This window comes from Populus trichocarpa, chromosome 11 (genome assembly GCF_000002775.5).
Source record: "Populus trichocarpa isolate Nisqually-1 chromosome 11, P.trichocarpa_v4.1, whole genome shotgun sequence".
In the NCBI taxonomy this organism is placed as follows: Eukaryota; Viridiplantae; Streptophyta; class Magnoliopsida; order Malpighiales; family Salicaceae; genus Populus; species Populus trichocarpa.
Genome location: NC_037295.2, coordinates 18,328,883 through 18,355,880, shown reverse-complemented (window position 1 = coordinate 18,355,880; position 26,998 = coordinate 18,328,883). Strand labels below are relative to the sequence as shown.

The window sequence follows — 26,998 nt, the reverse complement described above, 5'->3', positions numbered from 1 at the left end:
CCAATTAAACTTAAAACTCGACATAAATTAATTTATGTATTATAGATTTTCTAAGTTAACTTACTAGATTAGATGAGGTTTAATAACTATGTTTTTTTATAAACCAAAGTCTCAATGATGTATAAACAAGAATTATATTGTAAGAATTTTTGTTCATAAGAATGCTCAAAACTTCAGTTTTTTTTTTATTGGAAACACATTACTTGACAGTTTTATAAAATTATTGGGTCATGTATCAAAAACTAAATTGATTTTTTTTTTTGTTATAATATCATTGAATATTTTTTAATCCACTAAAACTATGTCCAACTCTCCAATTTACTTGTATCAAGACTATAGAAGAATATTTTACTTCACCTAAATCATTGAAGGTTTGAATTTTTGTTTAAATATTTGACCCAAAACAATTTGATGAGATACATTTGTCCTCTCCCTGGCATGGTAACCACCAAATTTGGCACTACAAATTCAAATAATAAACCTTCCAAAACTTCCACATTGCAAATGCATGCAAACCGCTTGAAAATTTGGATATCTATCTGACTTTCAGAGACTTCTCTCAACTTCTTTCATGGCTTCTCCACGTTTTCTCCTTCTTCTGTTCACAACATTATCACTCACAGTTTCTTCAGCAATCTCAGGATCAGTAGTAGAGGACCTTGCAAACTTGCAACCCCCGTCAGATTTCAACACCACAATCATGAAAAACTGTCAACACAATCCTTCTCTCAGATACTGTAACTCCTCTTCTATGGACCTGAAAGAAATCTTCAAGTTCACCATTGTTGCAAGCCATCTTTGCAATGAGTCAAAGAATCCAAATTGTGTCCATTCTTTCGACAACATAGACCTGCGAAACAGGCCGAAGATGGCACCACTCTACTTGTCATACAGTTTCTTTTGGAAATACTGCCCTTTAACCATTCTTTCCATTGATTTGTCAAACATTTCTTTAAAGGGTAGTTTTCCTAAAGAAGTTATATGTTGTGACCAAATCCAGGCTCTTGATTTGAGCCTTAATGGCCTTACCGGAGAATTCCCAATCGAGAGCTTTGCTCCTCTTACCAACCTTACATTTCTCAACCTGTCATATAATTATTTTTCAGAGAGTAAAATCTCAGATTCTCAGTTTTTCAAAAGGTTTAATTCTTCAAGTTTTATTCATTCTGGTATCCTTCCAAGTGACAGGAACTATACAATCAAGGCCATATTTTTACTAGTTGGATTTCCAATCTGTGTGATTCTAATGGCGGTTTGCTTTGGATGGCTGTGTTTTCAAAGGCCGGATTACTTACCAAGAATGTTTCAAAGAAAGCACAAGTTTACACCGTCAATGCTAAGGGCAGCAACAAATGGGTTTTCAAGAAAAAACCAGATGGTCAGAAGTGAAGGAGTAGAAATTTATAAGGGAACTTTGCGAGACAGTACTCAAGTCAGGATTGAAATTTACAGGGGTTGCATTTCAAGGGAGAAACGCAAGGAATTTGTTGAGGAGTGCAAGGTTCTTGTTGAACTATGCCACAAGAACTTAGTTCAAGTATTAGGTTGGTGCAGTAACAGAAATCAGAGAGCCATTGTTACTGAATGGACAGATGGAGAGACTATTGAGATGTGGCTATCAGGTTCAGCTCCTCCATGGAAGCAAAGGTTGAAGATGCTAATTGGGGTGGTGGACGGCATGCGTTATTTGCAGGAACATTGGCCTGAAGTTGTGTATGATCTCAGGATAAACAGTGTGTTGCTCTCGGACAATCATGAGCCACTCCTTTCAAGGTTTCAGGTTGGAGATCAATACAGCAACAACAAAAGTATGTGCTCTCCTATTCATAGCTATCCCTTATTTCTCTTGTTTTTGTATGGTTTGCTTGACTGAAATCTAATTTTCTTTGTACTTCAGAAATTCACAAGTTTGGAATATTTCTGCTAGAGATCATAACAAATAGGAGGTCACAGGAATTTGAGAGAGGTGAGGCTGGATTGATTGAGTATGTCAGAGATAATTATCCTAAAAACTTGCACAAAGTGATTGATGCAAGAATGAAATTGCCAGAAAATATGTTTGATCAAGCTAAACATGGAATAGAACTGGGATTGATGTGCACTGACCAATCAATCAGCAAACATCCAAGCCTGAATCAGATATCCCATATGATAAACAAAGTCTATGAGTCTTGCCTGGAATTAGCGCCCCAGAACCATAAAAGATCTCATGGAGATGGAGGTAAAGGACACAAACATGTTCAATGAAGATGATCTGATAACATCTTGGATCTTACTAGTTTCAATTATATTACAGATTCTATAAGCAGCAAAATTTGCAAGTGACTGTGTTAGAACTTAAGTGTATCGTATATATTCTTTGTAAGCAGATGCATTTGCTATTGTTTTTTAATGATTATATTGCAATAAAACATGGAAGATGCAACCTCAGCTCTCGAACCATTACAAGACTAGGCATCTTTTCGTTTGTTTGATGAAAATTTTCCACAGGAAAAAACAAGATGATCAAAGTAAGCAGCAGAAACAGCAGAAAACCAGATCTAAAAGATCTGAAACTGGTGATACAGTCATAGAACATCACATGTAGCAGTCAATGGATCGAATACACACCTGTGCTCATGAAGATGACTTCCTCGTGACTGCAGTTGTAGGAAAGGATTCTAGCAATGGTGAGTCCAGACTCTAGGCATGAGAGGCAGAATGCCCAAACCAGCTGCAAAGTAGCATAACCACCAAGGCTTTTGTCTTTTGCTTGTCAATTCACCAAACCACATAAGCATCCCAAAGTACAAGTTATCATGCCACACAACCTTTTGATAGCACCCCTAGGCAGACTGAGAAACAATTAGGCAGTAAATAAATGGCTACTAGCTGTTCAATCTCAAGATTTCTATTCGATCATCAGTAGTTTTCATTTTATCTTTAGCCAAGACCTAGGAGGCTACTAGCCGGAGGTGAAAAATCTACTAGCGAGGTTAACATGGGCTGCTATTCTGCTGTTATTGCAGGCATACTTTATTAGCTCGGCCTAGCTAAGCAGGTTAACATGGAAAACCAATTATTTGAAGCTTACCTGATATGAATTTTAAATTAAACTAAAAAAATATTAATTTGGTGAAATATAGTTGATCCAACCAAATTTGAGTTGGGATAACTTCAATGATTTAAAAAAAAAAAAACTGATCGGATCAACTTCAATAATTTTTTTAAAAAAATAAAACAATATTATTTTGACTAAAATAATTAACCAGATTAACTTAATTATCCATGGATTAACAGTGACCTATTGCTTCCCTAAACTAGATCTATTGCAAGTATGCACTGGGCAATTCTAGTCCTCCTGTTTCCTATTGTCAAGTATAAGCTCTCTACAAATAAACAACACAGATAAAGTAGAAGTTCTTTCATTACTCAGAACCCCCAGCTGGTCAGGAATGCCTGATATTTCTAAAATCTTAGTAGTTATTTGAAAGTTTGTCATAATTTTCTTAGCAAAAATGCTTCTACAACGTAGTGGAATTTATATTGAACCTTCAAATGCAGAGAAATCTAGTCCCTCAATACATATAAACATTGATTATTTCGACGAAACAGCAAGAAAATTGAACGAAATATCATAATCATTCCTTGTGGGGGAACAAATGAATATTATAAGTATTTTGGGCACTGAAAATATTAAATTTTAAGGGTAAAATCAACTGTAAGGGATAAACTCCACTCAACAGACCTCTAGATAAGGAGATAAGAACTTGAAGCTCAAACTCCATGGCGGCCAGGTCAGTTTCTTAGTATAATTAAGAGTCACTGTTGGCTGCTGTAGAGCATCTCTAAGTGAGTTAGAGCATCTCTAAGTGAGTTCTAGTATGTCCTAGATATAAAATATAAAAATTAAGGCAGATTAGAAGTGTAATTATAATTGTTTTTTAAAATGTTTTTTATTTAAAAATATATTAAAATAATATTTTTTTTATTTTTTAAAAATTATTTTTTATATTAACGTATGAAAATAATCTAAAAATATTAAAAAAAATATTAATTTAAATAAAAAATAAAAATAAAATAACTTTTTTTAAAACCACTTTTAAAACACAAAAACATTCAGACGTCTTTAACTTGTTATTCTTTAATTCAACATTCAATTTCCCGCAGCAAGTTCATTCCATTTTCCAGCAGCAAGTTCATTATCATTTTCCAGCAGTAGGCTTGTTACACCCACCCAAAAAAGCTAAGCTGGTGATACATCATTCTATCTACAGTCAAAGGAACACAAAAATCTTGAAATATCCAGTGTTCTGTATTAAAAACATGTAGCAGACTCTAAATTAACCAGCCCATCTCGGATCAGCTATTATACTCTTGAATGTGACTTCCTCACTCAACAATGGCAGGAATGAATTTGGTTAGTTCACCGAGCCAGAATCAAAGATAGCTATCAATTCACCTGTCTCCAGCCCGTCAATTCATCAAGCCAGATTAGAATCCCAAATTACAGGCTTTCACGCTGCAGTAGCACCCCCTTGACCAACTGAGAAACAAGCAGTGAATAAATGTTTGTCAGTTTCTTTCACGGAGGTCACAATATACCAATTGATTTTGCGAGTTGAAAACAAAGCAGAACTTTAAAGCATGTCATGACAATGATAACATCTTAGATATTGTAATTAAACTGAGGAGAAGAAGTTGCAGACATCTTTTTAAGAGGATTTCAAACTCGTTAAAAATGTAGAAAAAATAAGTTCACCATCTAATCTCAAATGGTTTAAGTTACAGACATTTGTTTCTATAGGAGTAGTTACTCACCATTTGCAACAATTTAAAGCTCGAGAAATTATTTTCATTTGATTATCCCAGGTCGATTGGCTTGAACTTTGGATCTGGCCTTAATGACTCTCTTTGGAATATCAGTTGTTAACGCATACATCTTCACAGCAAATAGCTCCTTGGGAAGTCCCTTTTGTTCCTGATTAAGCCAATGAAAGTAATCAAATGAACAACATCAATGCAAAGTCTCTTTGGTTGTGCAGTACAAGCAGCAATTCACTATCGACATCTAGGTTCGACCATCAGGATTTTTTATTTTATATTTAGCTAGGACCTCGGATACTGCTAACTGGAGGTGAAAATTTTGCTAGTCAGGTTACATGGCTTAAGGGAGAGAGGAGAGCTCTACGAATCTGAATTTTTTTTTTTTTTTTCCAACTCAAATAATTGGTAAATTACTCAATTAAAAATAATAAAAATAAATCTCAAATTTTAGTAAATACAAGTACAGCAATAAAGTTCTGTATTACACAGATTAAAAATCAGTTACAATAATGATTGATGCGGCTGTTAGAGGACAGCTAACCAGAAATGTGTGCTGACCCATACTGTCATGTCCAAAAATGGGCTGCCAAATTGCAGTTCTGCACTGGGCATTTCTAGTGCAATTTCTGATCTTCAATCCACTAATATCAGTTGGGGTGCAACTTAAAGCATTGCATCATTACTGGTTTGTGCCCCAATTTAAAGCTCACGAGCTATTTCCCCACCTAAACTAACAACAAGAAACTTCATCTGTGGTGCAGGGATGCAAATAGACTGCTTTATCAAACTAACTGCAGATGCAAATGCAAATACAGCTCTAAGAGTCCCTTTGGGAACACATTCTCACATTGCTACACTTTTTGCAATGAAGCTTAATTGAGTAGGATGAGTAGAGAATATTGATAGAAAGCCATATAAGGTGAACTAGTACAAGCACCTTTAGTTGTCTATTTCAAGTTAAAATGCATAAAGCTAACCCTTGATTTGTAGAGATGCAATCCACACCGACTAAAGAGACCCTTGAAGTATGAATCAGACCTGGTTATGCTTCGATCTTCTTTGTCCAACACAAATCCTGAAAACATGCAGTTTGAGTTCAGAAGTCAATAACATTAGATCCTTGCAGCAACTGCAACTACACTTTTCTGTATGGACATCAAGCACTTCGAAGGTGATTTCAGAATCATCTTCAATGGAAAGTGGGCCAATACATTTTTTCACTATGAAATAGAAGGAAGCAAAGTACCACTTCTTGCAAGATTCTCCTTCAAGACAAAAAATCCACCAGGTTTGAGGCCAATCTGCAATCAGCATGAAAATTAAAGAAATGACAGTACATACTATGGAAATGTAAGCTCTCACCCCCAAAATGCAACCCCAGCCACCTAGATGGTGGAAGTCAAGAACATCATGTATTTGATAAAGTTACTCGTAAGCAATTAGACTTTTAACTTCAAGATTTTCTTTCTAATTAATGATAGATGTAAATCTTACTAGTTTTTTATAGTACATGTTATAATTTTCTTGGAAAAAATGGCAACTACAAAATTGGTAAAATACAAAATGAACACTTGAAATGAAGAGAAATGTAGTCCTTAATTAACACACAAGGACAAGTCATGTTATTTCAACAAAACAACCAAAAATTCAAGAAAATATCATAATCATTCCTTGTAGATGAATAAATGTACACTATAACTGTTTGGGTATTTAAAATATTAAACTCAAGGCCAATGTTGATTTACCTTAGCCCTATTGAAAAATGACACAAAGTCATCATCTGTGAGATGCCCAATACACCACTGAACCCAGATAACATCATATCTTCCTGCATCTGGTGTAAATTCCTAAAGGCAAAGGCAAGCAAACTTCATTTACTGAAGAAAAAAACAAAAGCAAAGAAAAAAATAGTGAAAGGTAAGCTGGGCTATAGCTATTAATTTACAGTGCACATTATATTCAACCTTTTAAATGTACTTTTCGAATGTAGTGTGACTAGAAAAATCCTTTCAATGTATAATATACTGTAGGAAAGAAATAAATTTGGAAAATTATATATTGAAAAAAAAATAACTGATTCATTGTGACTCTGCAAACTAAATTATATTGATTCCAATTTCATCCTAGAGCAAATCAAGCTTTCAAATCAATCTAAGAGTGTGTTACCTGAAGGGGGACACAATAAAAATTAGTGGCCTTGTGCTTATCCAATGCCATATGATTTTCTTGGACCAAGTTTTCACGGGCAGCATCAAGGAAATGCGACACTGGCTCAAGAAGATCAACCTGGAAAGAGAATGAAAAGATTAATGAGCTGCATCAGGATTTTATAGTTGTAGAAAGGCACAAACAACTCATAGTTCATACATCTAGTAATATACAGGGACATAAGGATCAATGGCCTTACCTCATTGAAAAACCTTATGAGAAGATTCTTGGTGATTCTCCCAATACCAGAACCACAATCTGCAGAGTTTCAACTTTAGAGTACTGACAAGCGATGTGCATGGCCAATAATTAAGCTGATTAAGATTCAAGATCTTGAAATAGTAGTTAAAATTTTTTTAAGAATTAAATGATATCTGACACAATAGAATCCTATGACCAAGATGCAGCTTCAAAACGTGTTATACGGGCACTACATGCAGAGACTTTTGTTTTCCTTATACGGGCACTACATGCAGAGACTTTTGTTTTCCTAGCGAGCCAAGACATAGTAGCATCAATATTCAGTGACAATTGCTATCATAATGATACCATTATAAATGTCAAAAGTGATACATGAGCTTCATTAGCATCTAGAAACAATTCTTACTCGAAAACTAGTCATAATTCTGTAGCACACCAACTAATCTAAAACGCTCTATTCACTTCCTTCTCGTATATGAAACTTTCCCAAATGCTAAATGTAAATAGACAGCCTTGTAAGCAAAATTCAGCTTCACCCACCTAAATAAATACTAGAATCATTAAAAATATGTGTTTCGCATATCAAACATGTTCCCATCACCAAATGACAGTGAAAAAAACTCAAAAGTTTGCTACTTTAAATTCAATACTCAATAACACAGTGAAAAAGAATACCAAGAGCAACAAGATGCCTGTCAATTCCTCCGTCAACAAACAGTTCAGCTAAAAGGGTCTGTAGAAACCCTTCACTTCCCTTCACATCAGCATCATTCACATGCCCATATCCACCTAACACTCCATTCACTGATGCCTCCACACCCTTCAAACCAAACCACAAAAAGTCCAAAACTTTATTAAAAACAACAAAAACCCACTTTAATTTCTGCATCAAACTTCCATTTTTTTTCAATTGGGTCCTCAAAAACACACCCATACACTTCAAAAAAACAAAACTTTTAACAGAAAACAGCAAAAACCCATTATATTACTCTCATCAATCTTTCATCTTTCTCAATTGGGAGCTCAAAAAACACAAATAAAGAAACAAACAAACAAACTTACTTCCCAATAAGCAACACCATCACGGTACCATTGAGTCTTCTTGTTAGTGTCTCCAGTGTGTTCTAACCACATTTCATCTGGATTTTTGAATTCACGGCCATCGGAATCTGTGCCCGCAGCTTCCATTGGAGACGGTATGGCAGCTGCTGTGTAGTGCTTGTGGAATCTCGTGGGATGGCAGTAATTTGTGGTTTGGAGGGAAAGATAGGATTTTTTATAGGGTTTTTGGGTATAGCATAAAGGTCCAAATCTATACGGATGAGTGTTAATTAGGTGCATTATTCAATTCAATTCATGACTTTTTCTTTTTTTCTTTTTTTCTTTTTTTTTTGAAATTCATCCATGACTTAAACTGTAGAACAAGGGAGTCATAAACAATAATTTTTTGGTATGCCGTTTTTTAGTCCTTATAGTTTTCGTAACTTCTTACTTTAGCTCTCAAAGGTTTGAGAGTCCTTGGATTTATCTCTAGTGAATAGGTATCTTCTAGGAGAATTAACAAATTTTGCTCTGTACACCAAAAAAATTAATTCCTTTGCATCTTTTCCATCAATGTTTGATGCTATTTTCAATATTTTATGCAATAAATTGACCCCGTTTGTTTGCTGGAAAGTAGTTTCCTTTTGAAAAATGAATTTCAGAAAAGTGAATTCCGGGAAAGTGAATTATTTTCCGATGTTTGGTAGTGTAATGGAAAATAAGTTGGAAAACATTTTCCAGTGTTTAGTTATGTCATGAAAAATGAGCTGAAAAATAACTTATTAATGTTTTATTTTTCTCAAGTTTATTAAAATAATGAGAAACAAATCTTACAAATTAAAAAGTTGAATAAGAATGAAATTGAAAAAAAATAATTTCATAAATTATCTCAAATAAAATAAATAATAATCAAAATAATAGAGATCAAATCTAAAAAATAAATAAAAGATGAAGAAATTAAAATAATAATAATTAACATTTCATAAGTAACAATCAAAAGAATAAGGATCAAATTTGATAGATAAAAATTTTTAATAAAAAAATGATAAGGAAAAAACAAATAATAATTATAAAAATGAGGATCAAAGTTAATATAAAAATTAAATTTTAAGAGATGAAATTAAAAAATAAATATTTAAAACAAAATATATATAACAATCAAAAGTTTAAGGACCAAATTTGATATAATCAACAAATAATATGACATTTCTAAATTTTTCACAACTTCCGGAAAGTGTTTTCCGCCCAAATTTTCCAGGAAAACACTTTCTTGGAAATCAAGCCAAATTTTTCTTTGACTGGAAAGTGTTTTCCGTTGACCAATTTTTCTAATGACAAACAAACACAAGAAAATCTGGAAAATGGTTTCCCGGAAACCACTTTCCGAGAAATAAACATGGCCAAAGTATCTTGAAGAAGATTTGATGTGATCTAGTTTAAAAATGTGATTATATTAGATGTAAGGATCAAATTGATAAATGTTTGGTTTGTTAAGGATAAAATTGATAATGTAAATTGCTTTAGGACAAAATTGAGATTATCACCATGCATTAGGTATTAAAATGAGGTTTTTCCTTCTTTCAATTACTACATCCTATAAGATTATGAGTCGAAAATAATATTTTTTTTGTCTTCCATGTGAATTGAAGTATTTTAGCATGTAATTATGTGTTGAAGATGAAATTGCAGTAAATTGTTAGATGATTGACATTCATGCTTGTTTCAGTAAAGGTTATTTAGTGTTTTTATTTGCATTTCAAAAATGTATTTGGCATAAGAAAATCTTTTGTTTTCTGTTTTGTAGGAAAACTATGAACACACTATAAGTCTTATGAAATCAGTGAACTGTTTTGTACGAAATTCCACCATGCAATCAAGATACCCACAAAACATTATAGATAATCAGGTGCCAAGAGTAGAAGTAGCAAGCCATAAACTAATTATTACTAGCCTTTGTTTTCTTATTACATAGAGGTGAGGCCAAAACCAAGACAGGCTTTGTACTGAGGTAAGTTCTTCTGATTGAAGTACTGATTGATAAGAGACACTGCAAAATATAGAAGATACAATGTGAGGCATGTTCATCAGTGCTTCTTACAATTTAGGAGAGCAAATGGCGACAATTTATGCATCGCGGATGATAAATTTTTGGATTTTGTCTGCTAATGTATTCTGTCATCTTTAAGATTGTGGTCTGAGTCTGACTTATGGTAAGCAAACATGAAAAAGGGATGCTTAAACATATAAAGTTTAGGGATTTAGATGGGTTTGATGGTTCTGAACAGTTTATTGTGAATACACTATAACTGGATGATGTGAAAAGCCTAGCAAGCTCATTTATGAATTAGTATAATAGAGCTAAGCTCAAGAAAAGACCGAATCATACTAATGATTAGTCGGATAGAAAAACTCGTAGCTTTTGAAATGCCTTGTTGAATTAGATTCAAATTTGGTCATGAGATTATAGGGGATTAGTTCTATAGAGAATTGGCTGTCCATAACTAGTTAATGTTGGAAAGTCCTTCAAACTAGTCTTAAAGGATGAAACTAGTCGCAAGGATGATGTTTTCATAACTAGTTAATGAAAAAGGGATGCTCCCAAGATTTGGTTTTGTTATTTTTTTTTTATTTTCTGGATTTCCATTTTAATTTTGAATTTTTTGTTGTTTCTTCTATTTGATTCTTGTAAGGTTCAGCCATTGACATATTTAAGTATGAATGAGGGCTTTAGTTGTTTGAGATTCTTTTGTGCTTGTTTTCTTCGGCTGCGTCAGGTTATTTTCTGGAATTTACAAACGAAGAGTTTATGATGAACATCTTGGGATTTAGATAACACAAGTGACTAACCTAGTCTAGAGTATATTCTTGTTTGTTTTGATGAAAAATATGTGACTATGACTACTTAGGTGCTTGCATGTGTGAAACCAATATGAAGATATGCAGCTCTGTCATGAAATTCCTGCCAGGTTCATCAACTCCATTGAATTTTATCCTGCAACATAATCAGAACGTATTGGACCAGTTCTTGAGGCAAGATTCCTGGAGCTTGCAACATCAAAGTTGGATTCCCTGTCTCTACAAGTGTCTAACTGTGATGCGTAAGTATATTATTGTTACCTTATAGGTTCCATTGATTCTCCTCACAGCTTGTGCACCCACTGATAACTAGCAAATGATCAATTGGACCCTGGTGATTTGCTTATGCTTTGATTTTGGTTTTGCAGGATTCACTTATATTTCTTACAGTGGATCGAAGTCGAGCAGTGACCGAGGAGTTTCTAGGAGAGTAGAAATTTACTACTAGTTGAATAAACACTTTAAGGCAATGCATGTGGTCTGTAGCCAGACCCTACTTTGTACCTCAATAATCATGCGATTTGATACCATAACAAGTTGGCTTTTTAGATTCAGATTTCATGCTTTTCATTTCTTCTTCTGCCTCCTCTTATGATCTTGTTATGTGCTGAACTTCAAATTTTGACATATTGCAAGGCATGCATTGCAGTGTTGTGCTATAATATAACTAGATCAAACCAAAAATATACTGACATTCTTGTAGCTCCATTTGCTCTTCAGATCCAGCTATCTGCCATAGCCCTAAAGACCAAGCCCAATGACAGCCACAATTGTCCATTTATTACTGACATCAAAAGAAATGCTGGCATTTGCAGACCAGCCCACAATTCAAAAGCTTCGAAACCCACAATGATGTTTGGAAAAATTAAGTTAAAAATAAGAAACCAATAAATTATTCTCATACTTTGCTGCTTGGGGTAGCATGTTGTTCGTGATGAGGATTTGCATGCTTTGCATCAGGTGAACAGAGGGAAAAGGATGGATCACTCAGTCAAATCAATTTATGATCAACGAAGAAAGGACATATACGAGTTGCGTGGTAACAAAAATAGTGACTTCAATTCAGTACAATAACCAATTACCAAGGAATTTCCTGGCCATCCCAGGCAAAAAACTTCCCATTATCATGGCTCTTTGCATTATTAATGATGCTTAAGAGCTGCTGCACTGAAAACTCTTTGGTGAAAAGCTTGCCATCGGGGACATTTCTCTGAAATGGCTTAGAAAGATCTGTGTCTACCGTGCCTGGGTGCAAAAGGATGCATATAATTGGATCCCTTTTTCGCGCAAACTCCACCGACACAGTTTTTGTCACTGCTACCATCAGCCAACAGAAGTATTACCACAAGAGAGATTCAAATAATGATGCCTTTAATGTGTATGTTTTAGCATGGGACGAAACAATAACAAAAGCTAAAAGAGACTAATTACCACCCAAAACAGATTTATGCATGCATGCATGCACACCAAGATACCATGCTTCCACGCCCTAGTAGTATTCATTCACTTCATGTGAATATGCATATTCTTAAAGGACTGCTGATCAAAGTCATTCTAAGACATTAATTAACCGAATTATATTAGTCAGAGGAAAGTGAAGAATGGAAAGTGTACTGCTTTTTTTTTCTTTTTATGATTTTTAAGGTGGAATGGACAAGATGAAGGAGGTGACATCCAGCAAGGTTTCACAATATTTGAAAGTGAAGAATGGAAAGTGTACTGCTTTTTTTTTCTTTTTATAGAAATATTTGAAAGAAGAGCATAGAAATCATAAACCAGGTGACATCCAGCAAAGTTTAACAAAAGTAAATGCCATGCAGGGAATCTTTTAGAATATTTTTCGAAGACCATGGAAATTTTCTTCACAGAGTAATTATTTCTTCACTAGTATTTCCTGCCTCGAAAAGACTTGGCTGGAAAACTTCTGGATATGCCTGTGTTTCAGGACACCAAGCATGTCCTTTGCATATGCCATCTGTAGCCTGTGCATTGGATGGTCCAAACATAGAAAAAAGGCATACCTCACATGCATGAATAGTCTCAAATCTTAGGCAACGGTGCCCTTGACAGATTCCTTGCCAAGTTGCACTCAAAAAAGTGTTGAAAGTTGACGTATAAAATATTCCTTGCAGAGGTGAAAATAAACATAAGCCAACATAGATGTCTTCACTAAAGTAACCATGATTCTTCTTGTCATATCTAATTGCAGTACTAGAAAATAAGACAGGTAGGAGCTGAAGCCAAGTTACCACATTCACATAAAATATGCTCAGGATCTGAAAGGACTAACCATACAGTAATGCAACATTTCATTGCTTGTGGAAATGATTAAGGAACAGTTAAAGAGGATAAATTGAAGCCATAAATCAAGAAATGCATGCCAAGGGAACTTTGTGGAAGAAATCATACACTGATTTAGAGCAGCCTTTGAAGATCGATATGAATGCCAACCACCTAGATGATTATCTCCAATTGATCCAACTCTGGCACTTAAATTGGCCACCACTGCAACATCCCTTTCAGTTCCAAAGCCTCCTCCAGCCTTCAGAAGAGGCCACATGTGCTGCAAATGGCAAACAACAATATTTAGCTCCATGTGAATCATTACCCCCTTGGAAGAAACAAAAAGGCAATAGAGAAACCCCTAGTGCAACAACTTTATCATTGCCTGATAATACTAATATCAAATTCGAATGCATCTCTTCAAGGTTAACACTGTTAAGGAGTTTCTGTGCCTGCAATAATTATTCTTTCAATACTAACAACAATTACTAGTAGTTATAAACAGCACTAGAAAATCAGATGCTTGTGTTTGTTTTCCTTTTCTGTGCTCTATTCATGCATTCATCCAAGGACCAATTTAAAATGAAGACTTCTTTTCTCTCATGAAAGAAAGGTTAAAAGTGATTCTTCCTGCATTTGGCTTCATGTATTGAAAGAAAAAAACTATTGAAAGCATGACTGGCTTTAGTACTTCAATACATTTGATAATTCAGCATTCATAAATATAGCTGATCTTAACCGAAAAACAGCTACGCCAAAATGAATGCAGAACTAGGTTCTTCCGAAGACATTTCACACAATATGAATTATCAGTCATTAACTAAAAACAGCATTCCCCGTACCTTGATCGCTAGAATAGGACCCACAGCATTGACCTCATAAGCCAGCATTAAGGATGACCTCTCTACTTTGCTCAATGTTGTTTCTGCACTGGAAACAAAAGAAATCAATTCTTTTGCCTACCTAAGTACAGTGGCTAAAGAAACTAGCTTCCTGTTTGCTACAATATAATACAATGCTGATGTGAAAGTCTACTGCTCAACTTCTATTCCTACCTGGTAGCAACACATTTGGTATTGAGAGGATTCCTGATGCATTAATCAGAAGGTTCAGAGAGCCATATTTCTCCCTTATGAACTTTGCAGATGCCTGAAATATGACATCATATCAGGAAATTCGAAGAAAAAAAAATAGAACAGCACTTTCCTTCAGCATGTTGGCATTTGGCAGTTGGCAGTTAATCAGGGTACACAAGTGTTAATGCACCAGATCATTGCTGTGAAAATGCTAAAGGAAATTCAGAAAAATTTCTGATCTCACAAGAGTCATTCCAACATCAAGCATTTTTGTAAGTTTAAAATAATGATATGGTCATCCCAAAGAATTTCACAAGGCAGGAAGCAGAAAAAACTGAGACAACTGAGTTCAAACGATGACTCAAAAGAAAAGGCAGAGGTAAACTTTTCTTCTGGCCTGGACTAAGGCAGGAGATATCAACCAAAAAATGAGCACCAACCTCTATAGTACTTTCAATGGTCAGGTCTATTGGCATAATGTTAAGGCGCTCAGCAAACTTATTTTTCAAATCAACAAGTCCTGTTGCCCCATTAGGATTTCGGCAAGTAGCAATAACATGCCCTTTGTCATTTTTTTCCAGAAGCTGTTTAACCTGCAGCAGGCAGTAAACAATTCAAGTTTTGCGCACAGAATTAATAGATAGTGATGAAAATTACAACATGAGTTTTTGTCATTTAATTGCCCCAAAAATCAGTTGGCATCAAGAATAGTACTAAATCAACTTGTTACATAGCAACTTCTACCTCGGAAGAAAAATGAGAATAATTACATTCTTAAATAAAGTCTACTACTCATATCCAACGGGATTCTAATAAGAAAACTGGCATAACAACCACACGATAAGCTAATCGGATTGGTCCAACGGGTTTTCAACAAAACAATGACACTAACTAAAGCTGAAAAGGCAATGAAAACTGACATGGAAAATGATTTGGCATTGTTATATTACTCCAAGGATGAATTAATCCACAAAATTTATCTACCATAAACAAAAACCAAAAACAGGAAAGCCCTTTTATTGATTATCAAGGAAATGGTCCGCATTTCCAATGCCAGATGGAAAATTGAAAAAAAAAAAAAAAAACAAACTAGCAGCTCTCTAGCAATTCATCAAGACTATGACAAAACAACAGAGAGAAACATTAGCAACCAATGTGATAGATATCAATCAATAGACTTAATTATGCATGCAGTTAATTTGATTACGCTAATCAAGAAATCTAAGCTCAATTATCAAGAACCAAATGCCAATCATTTAACTTAAATATTATTCTCCAGATCTTTCTTTACAAAAAAACACCAACCCATTTTTAGCAGATGCAAGAAACAATTGATGCAATCAAAAGACAAGAACTTTGCATAAAACAACTAAACTAAAAGCTTACAAATTCAAGGCCAATTCCTCTAGAGGCTCCTTGAACCATAGAGACCCCACCTTCCCATTTGAGACCAGAAGATGCAAAACAAGCCCTTCTTATTGATCTGAAAGCCAATGGTGTGGCCATGAATGCATGGGACTTTGGAAGCCAAAGCTTCATTCTTTTCTCTTTTTTTAACTGTTTAGAACTGGAAACAGACATCTAAATAGTTCATGCTAGATACTTAGACAATTTAGTCCCTAACTTATATTTTATCCTTAATTGAGCACTAAAATCAAAATATATTATCAATTGAGTCCTTATATCAATATTTTGTTAATATCCTCTTGCACATTTTATGCTATAAAACATTTAGGTATTTTTAAAAAATTCTGGTGAAATTATTATTAGAAATTGATGAAAGGACCCAATTGAGAAATCCTAAGACATCTGTTACCTAATTGATGAAATATTTTGTATTGGGACCCAATTTAGAGTTGTATGATACATTAGGAACTGATTTGAAGTTTGTGAATATTAATTATTAGTTAGTTAATAGCCTCCTTTCCCGGTGGAAAATATCTTTAAATGCACAAAATGAAAAGATTGCAGCAGATTCATAGCCCAGTACAAATACGGCCCAATATTATTTCACCTGGTATGGGCTTTTATAGACCCAAGTAATTTTCAAAACCTGGATTGATCTAAGAAAAACTTCATCAAAACCTAACTCTCGATTTGTTTATTTAAAAAAAACATTTAAAATAACATTGCAGTGATACTATTTTAAAAATAAAATTTGAATTCAATCAAGGACCACCCTTCGTGATTTAAACTTTACCCTGTAATAACTCAGTTGGATTTTATAAATACAATGGAGTAAAAGGAAAATACAAAGAAAACTTAAAGATGAGGAGCAGCAATAAATAAACATCATCTTGGTCGGTCCATTTGGATTATTACAGATGGAGCTACACGAAGACATCAACATATATTATAATACATAGTACAGCTTGAAAGGGATTCAAGAATTTATTTATTTTTATCTGTATCAAATATCTATTTTTTAAATCCCCAACTGAGATCACGATCGATAGGGATACTTAATAATCTATATATAATGGTACAAAGATTCTATTGTTGCTTAGTCATGACAATTGGAAATTCGTTTGTTCCAAATTTAATTTAATAATTACTCAATTTTTTAAGAATAATATGTAGCAAAACAACAACCCTTTTGATGGTATTTCATTAATTTTGTTGAATTATTTAGTTTTACTCGAACTTATATTTCTTGACTCGACTCAAGAGTTGAAGTACAGGCTTGGTGGGTTAAATCGAATCAATGATGGTTATTAATTATAATTAATATTTTAATGCATTTTACTTTCCTCCTTCCTTTTCAAAAATCATTAGCACAGTAGTCCCATAAGCCCAATTGCACCTAATTTTCCTTCTCTTGCATTATGACTATCACCCCATCCCAATCAGAGAGTGAAAAGGAATCATTCCATGGAACTTTTGACTAGTTTTTTTTCCTTAAAATATATATATTTAGATGCATTTTACGGACAATGACATGCTCAATTATTCACCTTTCATCTCCAACTTTGAAGTTAAACTTTTCCATGATATTTATAAGTTTATTTTGTCGATATCTTTCTAAAAATGCTGAAAGTATCATCATCGGAGCTCCAGTGTATCTCCAACGCATCATTTTTTTTCTTTTTTTAATTTTTTCTTTCTTCTCTCATTCTTTGTTTTTTGCCAAGCAAAAACAATTTGAGATTACTGTGCTAGTTTAAAATCTATTTTGTTTCACTGTGTTAGGGTATGAAAGAAATCAACTTTGTACTGTTATTTTCTCCATTGAAGTGACTTGATTTCAAAGGATATCAAAACTACATTAAAGGTGATGGATTTGACAGAACTTAGAGTCACTGTTTGGCATTTGGTGATCGATTGGGTAAAAGTTGCTTCCATGATTAATACAGCTACAGCCCTGAAGTTTCCAATGCTGCAACAATGCCTCGTCTGGACAGGTGTTTACTGGAGGAACAGCCAATTCTATGTGTTCGCAAGTTTTTCTCGTTTTTTAACCATTATTATTATTATATAAGCTAATTTATATCAATTTATTCTCACTTCATATAAAATCCAGACCACTGGTTGAATCTGAAGAATTTATTTTGACCCGGAAGTTAGACAAGTCTAGATTTAAAAAATAAAAAAATAATTAATCAGTTTGATCTAAATAAAAACTCGACTTAACCGACAACTCGAGTAATTAGGCTAAAACTTGGTTTATTTTTTTATTTTTTTTAAATAATATTATTTTAATACTTTTTAAAAATAATAGGATGGACCCTTTCGAATACGAACCTTATCTCGGGTCTATACATGAATCAAGTTTTGAGACTATTATCATATTTTAATTGAATTCATGGTAACTATTAATGAAACACTAATTAACCAGAAATTAACAGAAAGATTACGGGTGGCTTTATTACATGATACCCTAATAAACAAAAAAGAAAAGAAATTATAATCGTCATTGAGAGAATACTCATTAGTTTTATTTGTACCATACTTGAAGGTTTCTAAGCTAATTAATCATTCCTCCTTTAGTCATATAAATATATAATCATAATTTGAATCAATATATATTTGTTTTCACAACATTTTCAAAATGTTTGACGTAAAAGAGATGTTTGATACATTGATAAAAAAAATTCGGTTTTTATTTTGAAATGTATTGAATAATATATTTTTTATTTTTACAAATATTTATTTTATATTAACACATCAAAGTAATTTAAAAATATAAAAAAATCAATCTACCACAAAACAAAAAATCAGAAAACTCCGATTCAATCGAAAGCTCCAAGCACCCTAGCTCTTGGCCATCGCCTGATTCTAGATGGAGTAAAGCAGTAAGGCCTACAGTATATACAGAGATTTGAGAGCCGAAAGTTTTGTCATCTCATGAACTTCATTATTTCAAACTTAGCTTAATGAGAATTGTAGCTAGCTAGGGTTCATGTTCATGAAAGCCCCAAAACATGCACTAGACCCGCCTGGGGCACCAGTACTGCACCAGCTGGTAGCTTCATTGATTGGTACTCGAAGTGACTAAAATGATGAAGAAAAGAAAGAACAAAGCATATACTCCTGAACCAAGGGGGTTAGAACACATGTACAAGTTATTTATTTATTTAATTAATTAATTACTCAAATCTAGAAAACAACTAAAATGTAGGAGAAAAACCAAAATAACTATGAATAAACTATAAAAATTTAACTATGATGGGTATAACTCAACTAGTCATGTTTTAAATTTGTTTTCTATAAATCACTAGTTCGAGTCTCACAAATCTTAAGATCACTGAAGACTTACATGGTCATTAATTTCAGGGTCCGTGAGATTAATTAAGATACACACAAATCAGCTCGGACAACCATGTTAAAAAAAAAAAATTAAACTTATATAAAAGAGACATTTAGTAATAAAGATAGAGATAAGAACATTAAATAAATCTATATTTAAAATATTTTATGATACATTTATGCACTTTGTACTCATTATTTTTGTCGAGATATTTATTAAGCGCTATCTAAAAATTGAATATATAAAGTAAAATGTTTAAGAATTCTTTATTTGTATCGTACAAAGAGAATTATAAAATTAATCTCGATGTATAAAAACTATTTCGAAAATAATATGTTATAGAAAAACAAAAAGGAAAAGCATAAATATATTAATTGTATATAATACAAAAAGTCTATACGTCCATGTGGCTGGCAATTCACATGCAAAAGATTCAACGCCAACCGGCCCCCATTTGGCTGCTTATATCAGTATTGCAGTGTTTTTTTTTTTTTAATTAAATTGTTTTGATATCTTAATATAAAATAAAAAAATATTTTTAAAATTAATTTTAGTACAATCTCAAACACTGCATGGACAGAAATGATTTTTGGTGCATTCCTTAAAAATTTAATTTTTTTTTGCTAAAATTTAAATTTTTATATATTTTGAATTGTTTTGATACGCTGATTTTAAAAATAATTTTTTTAAAATAAAAAAATATTATTTTAATACAATTCAACCCAAGAAACACTTTAAAAAACAACTATAAATCTTCTCTTAAATAATCAAGACTACTGTAGATGGACAAGAAAAGAAAGAAAAAGCTGAGGAGCCCGAAGCATTAATGATATATCTCTGATCGTGCAAGCACACATCCCAAGCGATCAAGACTGAAAAGAAAGTTAAGCTTTTCTGAAAAAATTGAGTGCTTGTTTCGCAAATTGCACGGCAACAAAATCATACTTTTATTATGATTTAATTTTTGTGGTTACACGACAATGAACCTTTACTGCATATTTAAGAACATAAATAGAGATAAATATTTAAAAAATGTTTTTTTTTAAAAAATATTTTTTAAAATTCAAAAAATATTTGAAGTTAACAAAAAATAAAAAATTATTGAAAGTAGCATTGGATTATAATGTCAAACACTATCTTAATCAAATATTATAGACTATTTGTTTATATAATCGAAATTGTGTTTATATATGTTTGACATAAAAAATATTAAATTGATATTTTTTTAATGATTTTGATATGTTAATATCAAAATTAAAATAAAATCTAAATAAAAATTATTTTAATATATTTCTAAAAAAACAAAAAATATATCTTAAATTACAATACCAAACAAATATATACACACACACTCTTGTCATCTTCTTCCATTTTATTCCCATCAATGCAATAAAAGCATGTATGTATATATTTTTTTTAATTTAAGGAATGCCCACATGATGACCAGAGGGAGGGTGGAGGTTGTGCTTGAATAATTTTTTCCACTTGAAAAGATGAAAGGGCAAGTCCCATCTTGTATCAATCTCTTCACTGAGCTTTCCAGTCATGTCTGGTGTATCTACTTGTTTTAACTGTTGAGACCTTCTGTTCCACAGCTTTCTGTCCCATCCACCAATATTCCCAAAGGAATGCGGGGCTCATTAGGTCTGCTCCCAATCAACCAGCACTGACTTTTTACTCTTCTTTCTCTGGCTAATTTTCCTGGCTGTTTTGGTAAAAACACAAGAAACGAAGGAAGAAGAAGTGGAAAGAAAAAATCACCTCCCCACATGGGAATTTCAAAGCTGAAAGACAAGGGTTTATAGCAGGACCCAGAATGACATTGTTTCAGCAGCAGCAGCAGCAGCACAAACACTCAATAGGTTATTTTTAGTTGGGAAATGGCATCGTTGTTGTTTCACTGTCTTGTTATAAATCCTCCCCTCTTTGCTTCTCCAAATGAAATGCTCGTGTCCTCAGACCAGTCGAAGATACTGAATGGATCCAAGGCCTTGCTCTCCTTCTGCTCCTCTCCATTGATTCCTTGTGTAAACAACAGGTCAAGAGGGTCAGCATCTATCTCTCCCAATTCAGCAAAGAAGTCTTGATCAGATTGACCTGGCATTGATGGCCTGTAACTCTGAGAAAACCCTTCACTGAATTCATTGTCATCCATCTCCATTTGCTTCTCAATGTCATCAGACTCCTCTTTGACAGATGCACTTGCTGTTGAGCTACCACCAATAATATCGGTAGGAGACGATGTATCATTGCTACTCTCCTTCTGATCTTCCTTTGTATTTGCTGTTTTTTGTGCTTGAGCACCTGTGGAGCTCTTTGAAGCTGCATTGCTCTTTGTTGGCTGAGACCTTGTTGAGCCAGCAAGTGCATTTCTCTGTGTGGGCCATGGATGGTTATGCTCAGAAGTGTAGGTGATGACCAACATGTTAGGATCATTTCGGCTCCGCTCTACTTGCTTCCTTGCTGAGCAACCCTTAGAGCTGCTGCATCTGTAGTAACCCCTGGAAGGAAAGACAACATGTTTTAACATTCAGTGCAATTCTTAACCAAACATTTACAGACCACTTTCACAATAATAATTACTCAAAGAAAATCTAAGGTCAAAACCGAAAACTGATTAGAAAGATGACAGGAAAACCACTAATAGTTCACAAAAATATTTTATGCTAAGAAACTCAGTGTTTTGGATTCACTTCCTGCCAATCATTTGAGCATGCAAATTGGGAACTCTTTGAAGCTGTTGAGCTCAAAGAACAATAGTGCATACACATTCATCAATACTAGCACTGCAAATTACAACCAGTCAATCAATGCTTAATATGCTGTTTATGCACCAAACAACAAACTGTTTGAGCTCAGTGTCTCGGGAAGCATTACTTGGGTTCACCAGAACTTTTTCAGGGCATTACTATGCAAAAATATATTGCATTTCATGTGCAAAAGGGAAATAAGAAGAATTAAATCAAGAAACATTTTTCCAGGCAATGATATAATTTGTCAGAGAGAAGAATAGAGAAAAATCCAGCTGTTTGTTCTTTGTAATCTTATCAACTTTATATATATATATATATATATATATATTACTTACCTTGGATAAGGAGAACCCTTGATGGGTTTTTGTCCATATTTTCTCCATGCCCACAAGTCAGATGGAACTACTTCTCCACTAGACCTGCTGTTTGCAGCTGCTGGTGCTGGAATACAAACCACCTTCTTTGCTTGACTCTTCCTGAAATAACAATACAAAAATTAATCTTGGAATTTTGTTTTCATTTCCAAAATCTAAAACTCAAGATAGAAGCATTTAATGACAATGATGATGAAGAAGCAACGAACAAAGATAAAAAATTTTATCAAACTATATTTGTACAAGAATTCGATTTCCATTTTGGGGCAGCAATGAATACTTGAGCTTGAGCTATGAAGCTTGAAAGGGATGGTATGTTCTTAAAGACAATTATACATCAATCAGAACACATAGCTATCTTTTCAAGTGATCACTTGAGGAAAGGAAATTAAGAAATAAATAATAAATAAAGTTGCTTGAGAGATAGCTACTACCATGAAAGCTAAGTCTGTGAATGTTATTATGACACCAGTGAGGCTACCTTTTCAGGTTACTTGATTAAATCCCATCAAAGATTTGATGTTCTGTTATGTAATGTAGGCAGTCATTGAACAATCTCACCTGAAAAGAAAGGCTTTACCCCCCCTCCCCCCTAGCTCCCTGTACAGTCAATGAAAGACTAGTACATATACTTTATCTGAAAACCCTAAATTCCTTGGATCCTGACCATCACCATGCTTTTACTCAAGTCTCAAGTTCCAAAAAAATTCATTGATCCTCCTATGAATAATTAATTAATCATACTATATATTATCATCATCATCAACTTCAATTAATGAAGTCAAGATTAAAAAAAAAAATGAGTACACACTAAAAGTTGCATAGGAATCAAAATTCAACTATATTAAATACCATAGAAACAAGTGGGGCAACTAAGTTTAATTAACAAGACAATTCTTAATTACTCACCTTCTCTTGATCCCCAGATTCGTTGGAGATGAGATCTGCACTGATCCAGCGTTGTCAATCAAGCAACCTTTTGAGTTATTGACATTAATTACATCACTTGAAACCATAGCAGATGGCCTGAACCCTCTCGGAGAAGAACAAGCAGCTATAACCGGAGAATTACAAGGTGAAACAGGCAGCTTTGTGGGATTAGTCGTCGGTGAGATCTGAATTCTTGAAAATATATTGCGACGAGAAGTAGTGGCGGCAGCAGCAGCCTTATGCATCTCATGATCTTCAAAGACTTTTTGGTGAGCAAGAATGTTACTACAACTACCAGCAGTAGCACTATTTGCACCAACAAAATTATTACTAGTGTGATCTTGATCAACACTAGTAGTACTAAGCATGTGATCTGTAGAACTTCGGCTGCTAAAATAGCTTGAAGCAGCAACGTTAAGCTCATGAAGAAGGGGATCTCTCAGGTTGCAAAAAGGATCACCAAAAGCATTCACTCTACTATCTCCCATAATTGATGATGATGCAAGATTCATTGGATCAGAAGGGAATTCCCAGTTTGAAACAGGAACATCTGATTGGCCTAAAGCTCCACCAGTACTAGCTCGAAGAATATCCGTTAAATCACCTTGATAATTATCCATTTTGAGCCCAAAAAACCTGCATATACTAATGTAGAATCAAAGAATAAGGGAGAAAGGATGATATAACTAGAGGATGGTGTTGTTTTTCTTTCACCAAACGTGGAAAAACAAAACATGCAAGTTCTAGCTTAGGTACAAGGATTCATCTTGTGAGATATTGGGGTTTTGGTTAAAACAAGAAAGCAAGCAAAAAAACAAGACAGGTTCTTGAAGGTTGAAAGTAAACTGAGATGTGCTTCTTCTTTGTTTCATTAACAAACAAAAGAGAATGGTTTCTGAAGAGAGAGAGAGAGAGAGAGTCGCTGACTTTTCATACAAAAAGGATTCTTCTCTACACGCAACAAGGAGAGGGAGAGGGAGAGGGAGATGGAGAGGGAGAGAGAGTTTTGGGAAGTGTTTTTTAAACTCAAATGAGAATAACGTAATCGAAGGGTTATTGAACGACCTAGCTGGTGATTTATCTCATGCTTAGTAACGACAAAATTAGAGAGTTCGAGTATTATGGTTAACCAAGTATGCTAAATACGGCTCATGTAACCCTAGTTAAATTACATTGATTAAAATAATATTTTTAAAATTTTAAAATAATATTATTTAAAAAAAATAATTGATATTAATTCACGTTGTAGATTAACTACTAGGTGGATTGAGTCAAAATAAATTATTAAAATAAGTCAATTTTAAATTAATTTTTTTTCTCGTGATCCAATCTAAATCAAGGATCAGGTCTTGAATCAACCCATTAAAGTAAATCAAGTTTAATAATAGTGAAAATATGTTTTTTTATCATCACTAAAAATTAAATTTCAAGTTATATAAAAAAATTATAAATTATCTAGATTGAATGAAGATAGTATATATATAAACCATGGATGGTAAAAAAAAAATTAATAGATTTAATTAGTCTAACATTCAAACCTTAAAAAAATAATCCTTTAAACATGGGATAAATCCAGACTTTGTTTCATGAAGAGTACATTAAAGTGTAACATTTTCATTTTAGATGGGTCATTTTCGTATAAATGTTTTAGAAATTTATTTAAAAAGAGGAATTTTGAATTTTTAATAAGACTTAATCCCTAAAATAAAATGCAAAATAAAGTGGAGGACCAAGTATATTATATATATATATATATATATATATATATATATATATATATATATATATATATATATATATTAGTCTTAGTTTTGTTCTCTTGACACGATGTCTCTCTATCCTTTTTGAAGAACAAGTGACGGGGAAGTAAAGAGGCGGCAAGCAGCCGCATTTCTCGGAGGAACGTTTCGAAACGTTTTGATAATTTGCATTCGCTTTGTCTTTATTTCTTTTTATTAGAAACGTTTCAAAGGCAATGATGAGCACATAACAACGTGCTTGTTTCTTTTGCTTTTCTTGGCTCTCTCATCCCTACTGTCCCACCAACAAGAAAACAATAGGAATGCGCAATACATATTTAACGACACAAATAGTCAAAACTAGATTTGTTGCGGGGTAGATCAAGTTTTTAAGAACATAAAAAAAAGATTTAAACGTTATTTTCGTGTTTTTCTAGTAAAAAAATTTAAATAATATGAAAATTAAAGTTACTTGATGATCTAAAATAATATTAACAGCTAGCTAGTAAAATAATAGAGTGATCAATTTAAAAAAAAATAATATTTAAACGGCAACATATTGGATAAACGTGAGTTAATCTAATTTAACCTACTAAACTCACGATTCAAGTCATGAAATCAAGATAAACTCATAAAATATAAATCAAAAAATTCAATTCACAGTCAATTCAATGTTAAATAATGATATTAAAAAAAATCAATTAAAAAAAATCTAGAAAAACCAACTCGGGTTATAAAACTAGGATAATATTGAAAAAAACAATTAAAAACAAATTATAAAATACAATCTCCGATAAATCTCATATTAAATAATGAAATTGAAAAGAAAAAACTCAAAGAACTGTAACAATGTTTTGTGGGAGTATGAATAACAAGTTCACCTTCTCTTCTGGTATAATTTTTTTTTGTTAATAATTAAATCAATAAATCAATTTCTCATTCTTTGTGCCTATTTGATAATTCTATAGAAATTACTATGCTCCCATCAAACAATACGTGTGTGTGTGTCCTACATTAACAATGACAATATTGTTAAGTTTTATGTAGTTCATACATGATGTGAAGTGATCAAGTCCAATGTATGGATCTAAACCTAGCTACATGTCACAACCGGCTACTCCTGCTGAAACATGCTAAGCACTAAATCAAATACACAATTTTGATGCCATCTTGTCAACAAATCAAAAACCATGGGATACGTGGTCAATTTATGTGGAATTACTAATATAAATAATTGGAATTACTCATTAGTAAATCAATTATTCCTTGTAAAACTTCACTTGATGTAGCAAGTTAACTCGATGACTCATCGATTCAGAATTTTATGTATATTATGTTTTATTTCAAACCAATATATTATTTTAGGGATTTAAAAAATCATAGCTTGGATTTGATTGCAAATCCATGGATCATCACACCCAATCCGTCATAAGGATATTGAATCAGATCGAGTTTGGATTCGATTTTATAACCAAAAAAAAATGCTACATGGTGAATATTTAAAATGCATTAAGCATATTTTCTTTGAGCAAGCTCCTAGAAATGAATTGTTACTCAAGATTCAACTTCTTTGATTCAATTACAATTAATGAACCACAATCAACAACATTTAATCAAAACAGAACAGTTAAATGTACTAATCAATGAAACCTAACCATATGTAGTAGAGAAAATTAAAAAAAAAAATACCTCTGATAATGGACGCCATGATCGAACGTTGAACCACTCTTCATTCCAGAACATGGATGCCGCCCCTTTAGGGTTTTCTTTATGAACAAGGGTTTAGAATCGTACATATGTAGTCTGAAAGAAAACATAGAATTAATATATTAGAAATGTTCTCTTAGGAAATCTTAACGTTAAAAACTGAGTTTCCATAGGGCATAGAAGGATATATAGCTACGATTTTGTTACAAGAGGGCAACATATATGAAAGAACAATTGGTTTGGGAAAAAAAAAAAAAGGGTTAATTTTTGGGGAGAT

General features: G+C 33.2%; 4 protein-coding genes and 1 long non-coding RNA gene across 7 annotated transcripts; 1 reads left to right on the top strand and 4 right to left on the bottom strand.

Moving 5' to 3' along the window:
• Positions 1 to 442: 442 nt before the first annotated feature.
• Positions 443 to 3,119, bottom strand: LOC127903965 (uncharacterized). 2 transcript variants are annotated; one of them, XR_008056765.1, is made up of 2 exons: positions 2,611 to 3,119; positions 443 to 1,084 (listed from the first exon to the last, which is right to left on the bottom strand). It is a non-coding gene; the product is annotated as an uncharacterized LOC127903965 (long non-coding RNA). The 2 variants fall into 2 exon arrangements; XR_008056764.1 differs by having other exon boundaries at positions 443 to 850.
• Positions 572 to 2,430, top strand: LOC7489111 (LRR receptor kinase SERK2). The gene is made up of 2 exons (XM_024581043.2): positions 572 to 1,808; positions 1,898 to 2,430. Exons 1-2 carry the CDS (start codon positions 572 to 574, stop codon positions 2,245 to 2,247), a joined length of 1,587 nt encoding a protein of 528 aa, XP_024436811.1. The 3' UTR covers positions 2,248 to 2,430.
• Positions 3,120 to 4,162: 1,043 nt separating the features above from the next.
• LOC7485157 (alpha N-terminal protein methyltransferase 1) lies at positions 4,163 to 8,598 on the bottom strand. 2 transcript variants are annotated; one of them, XM_002317046.4, is made up of 9 exons: positions 8,278 to 8,595; positions 7,891 to 8,035; positions 7,214 to 7,272; positions 6,973 to 7,092; positions 6,552 to 6,653; positions 6,053 to 6,107; positions 5,784 to 5,881; positions 4,801 to 4,960; positions 4,163 to 4,525 (listed from the first exon to the last, which is right to left on the bottom strand). In XM_002317046.4, exons 1-8 carry the CDS (start codon positions 8,554 to 8,556, stop codon positions 4,835 to 4,837), a joined length of 984 nt encoding a protein of 327 aa, XP_002317082.4. In that variant the 5' UTR covers positions 8,557 to 8,595; the 3' UTR covers positions 4,163 to 4,525; positions 4,801 to 4,834. The 2 variants fall into 2 exon arrangements, with proteins under 2 accessions (XP_002317082.4, XP_024467378.2); XM_024611610.2 differs by lacking the exon at positions 4,163 to 4,525 and having other exon boundaries at positions 4,820 to 4,960; positions 5,744 to 5,881; positions 8,278 to 8,598.
• A 3,272-nt stretch (positions 8,599 to 11,870) lies between these two features.
• On the bottom strand, positions 11,871 to 16,044 carry LOC7489109 (uncharacterized). Its single transcript, XM_002317045.4, has 6 exons — positions 15,858 to 16,044; positions 14,912 to 15,064; positions 14,451 to 14,544; positions 14,238 to 14,320; positions 13,522 to 13,675; positions 11,871 to 12,426 (listed from the first exon to the last, which is right to left on the bottom strand). The coding sequence occupies exons 1-6, from the start codon at positions 16,008 to 16,010 to the stop codon at positions 12,191 to 12,193; spliced, it is 873 nt and encodes a 290-aa protein (XP_002317081.2). The 5' UTR covers positions 16,011 to 16,044; the 3' UTR covers positions 11,871 to 12,190.
• A 4,441-nt stretch (positions 16,045 to 20,485) lies between these two features.
• Positions 20,486 to 24,314, bottom strand: LOC7489108 (probable WRKY transcription factor 14). Its single transcript, XM_052445140.1, has 3 exons — positions 23,255 to 24,314; positions 22,307 to 22,447; positions 20,486 to 21,719 (listed from the first exon to the last, which is right to left on the bottom strand). Exons 1-3 carry the CDS (start codon positions 23,893 to 23,895, stop codon positions 21,116 to 21,118), a joined length of 1,386 nt encoding a protein of 461 aa, XP_052301100.1. The 5' UTR covers positions 23,896 to 24,314; the 3' UTR covers positions 20,486 to 21,115.
• Positions 24,315 to 26,998: the final 2,684 nt, after the last annotated feature.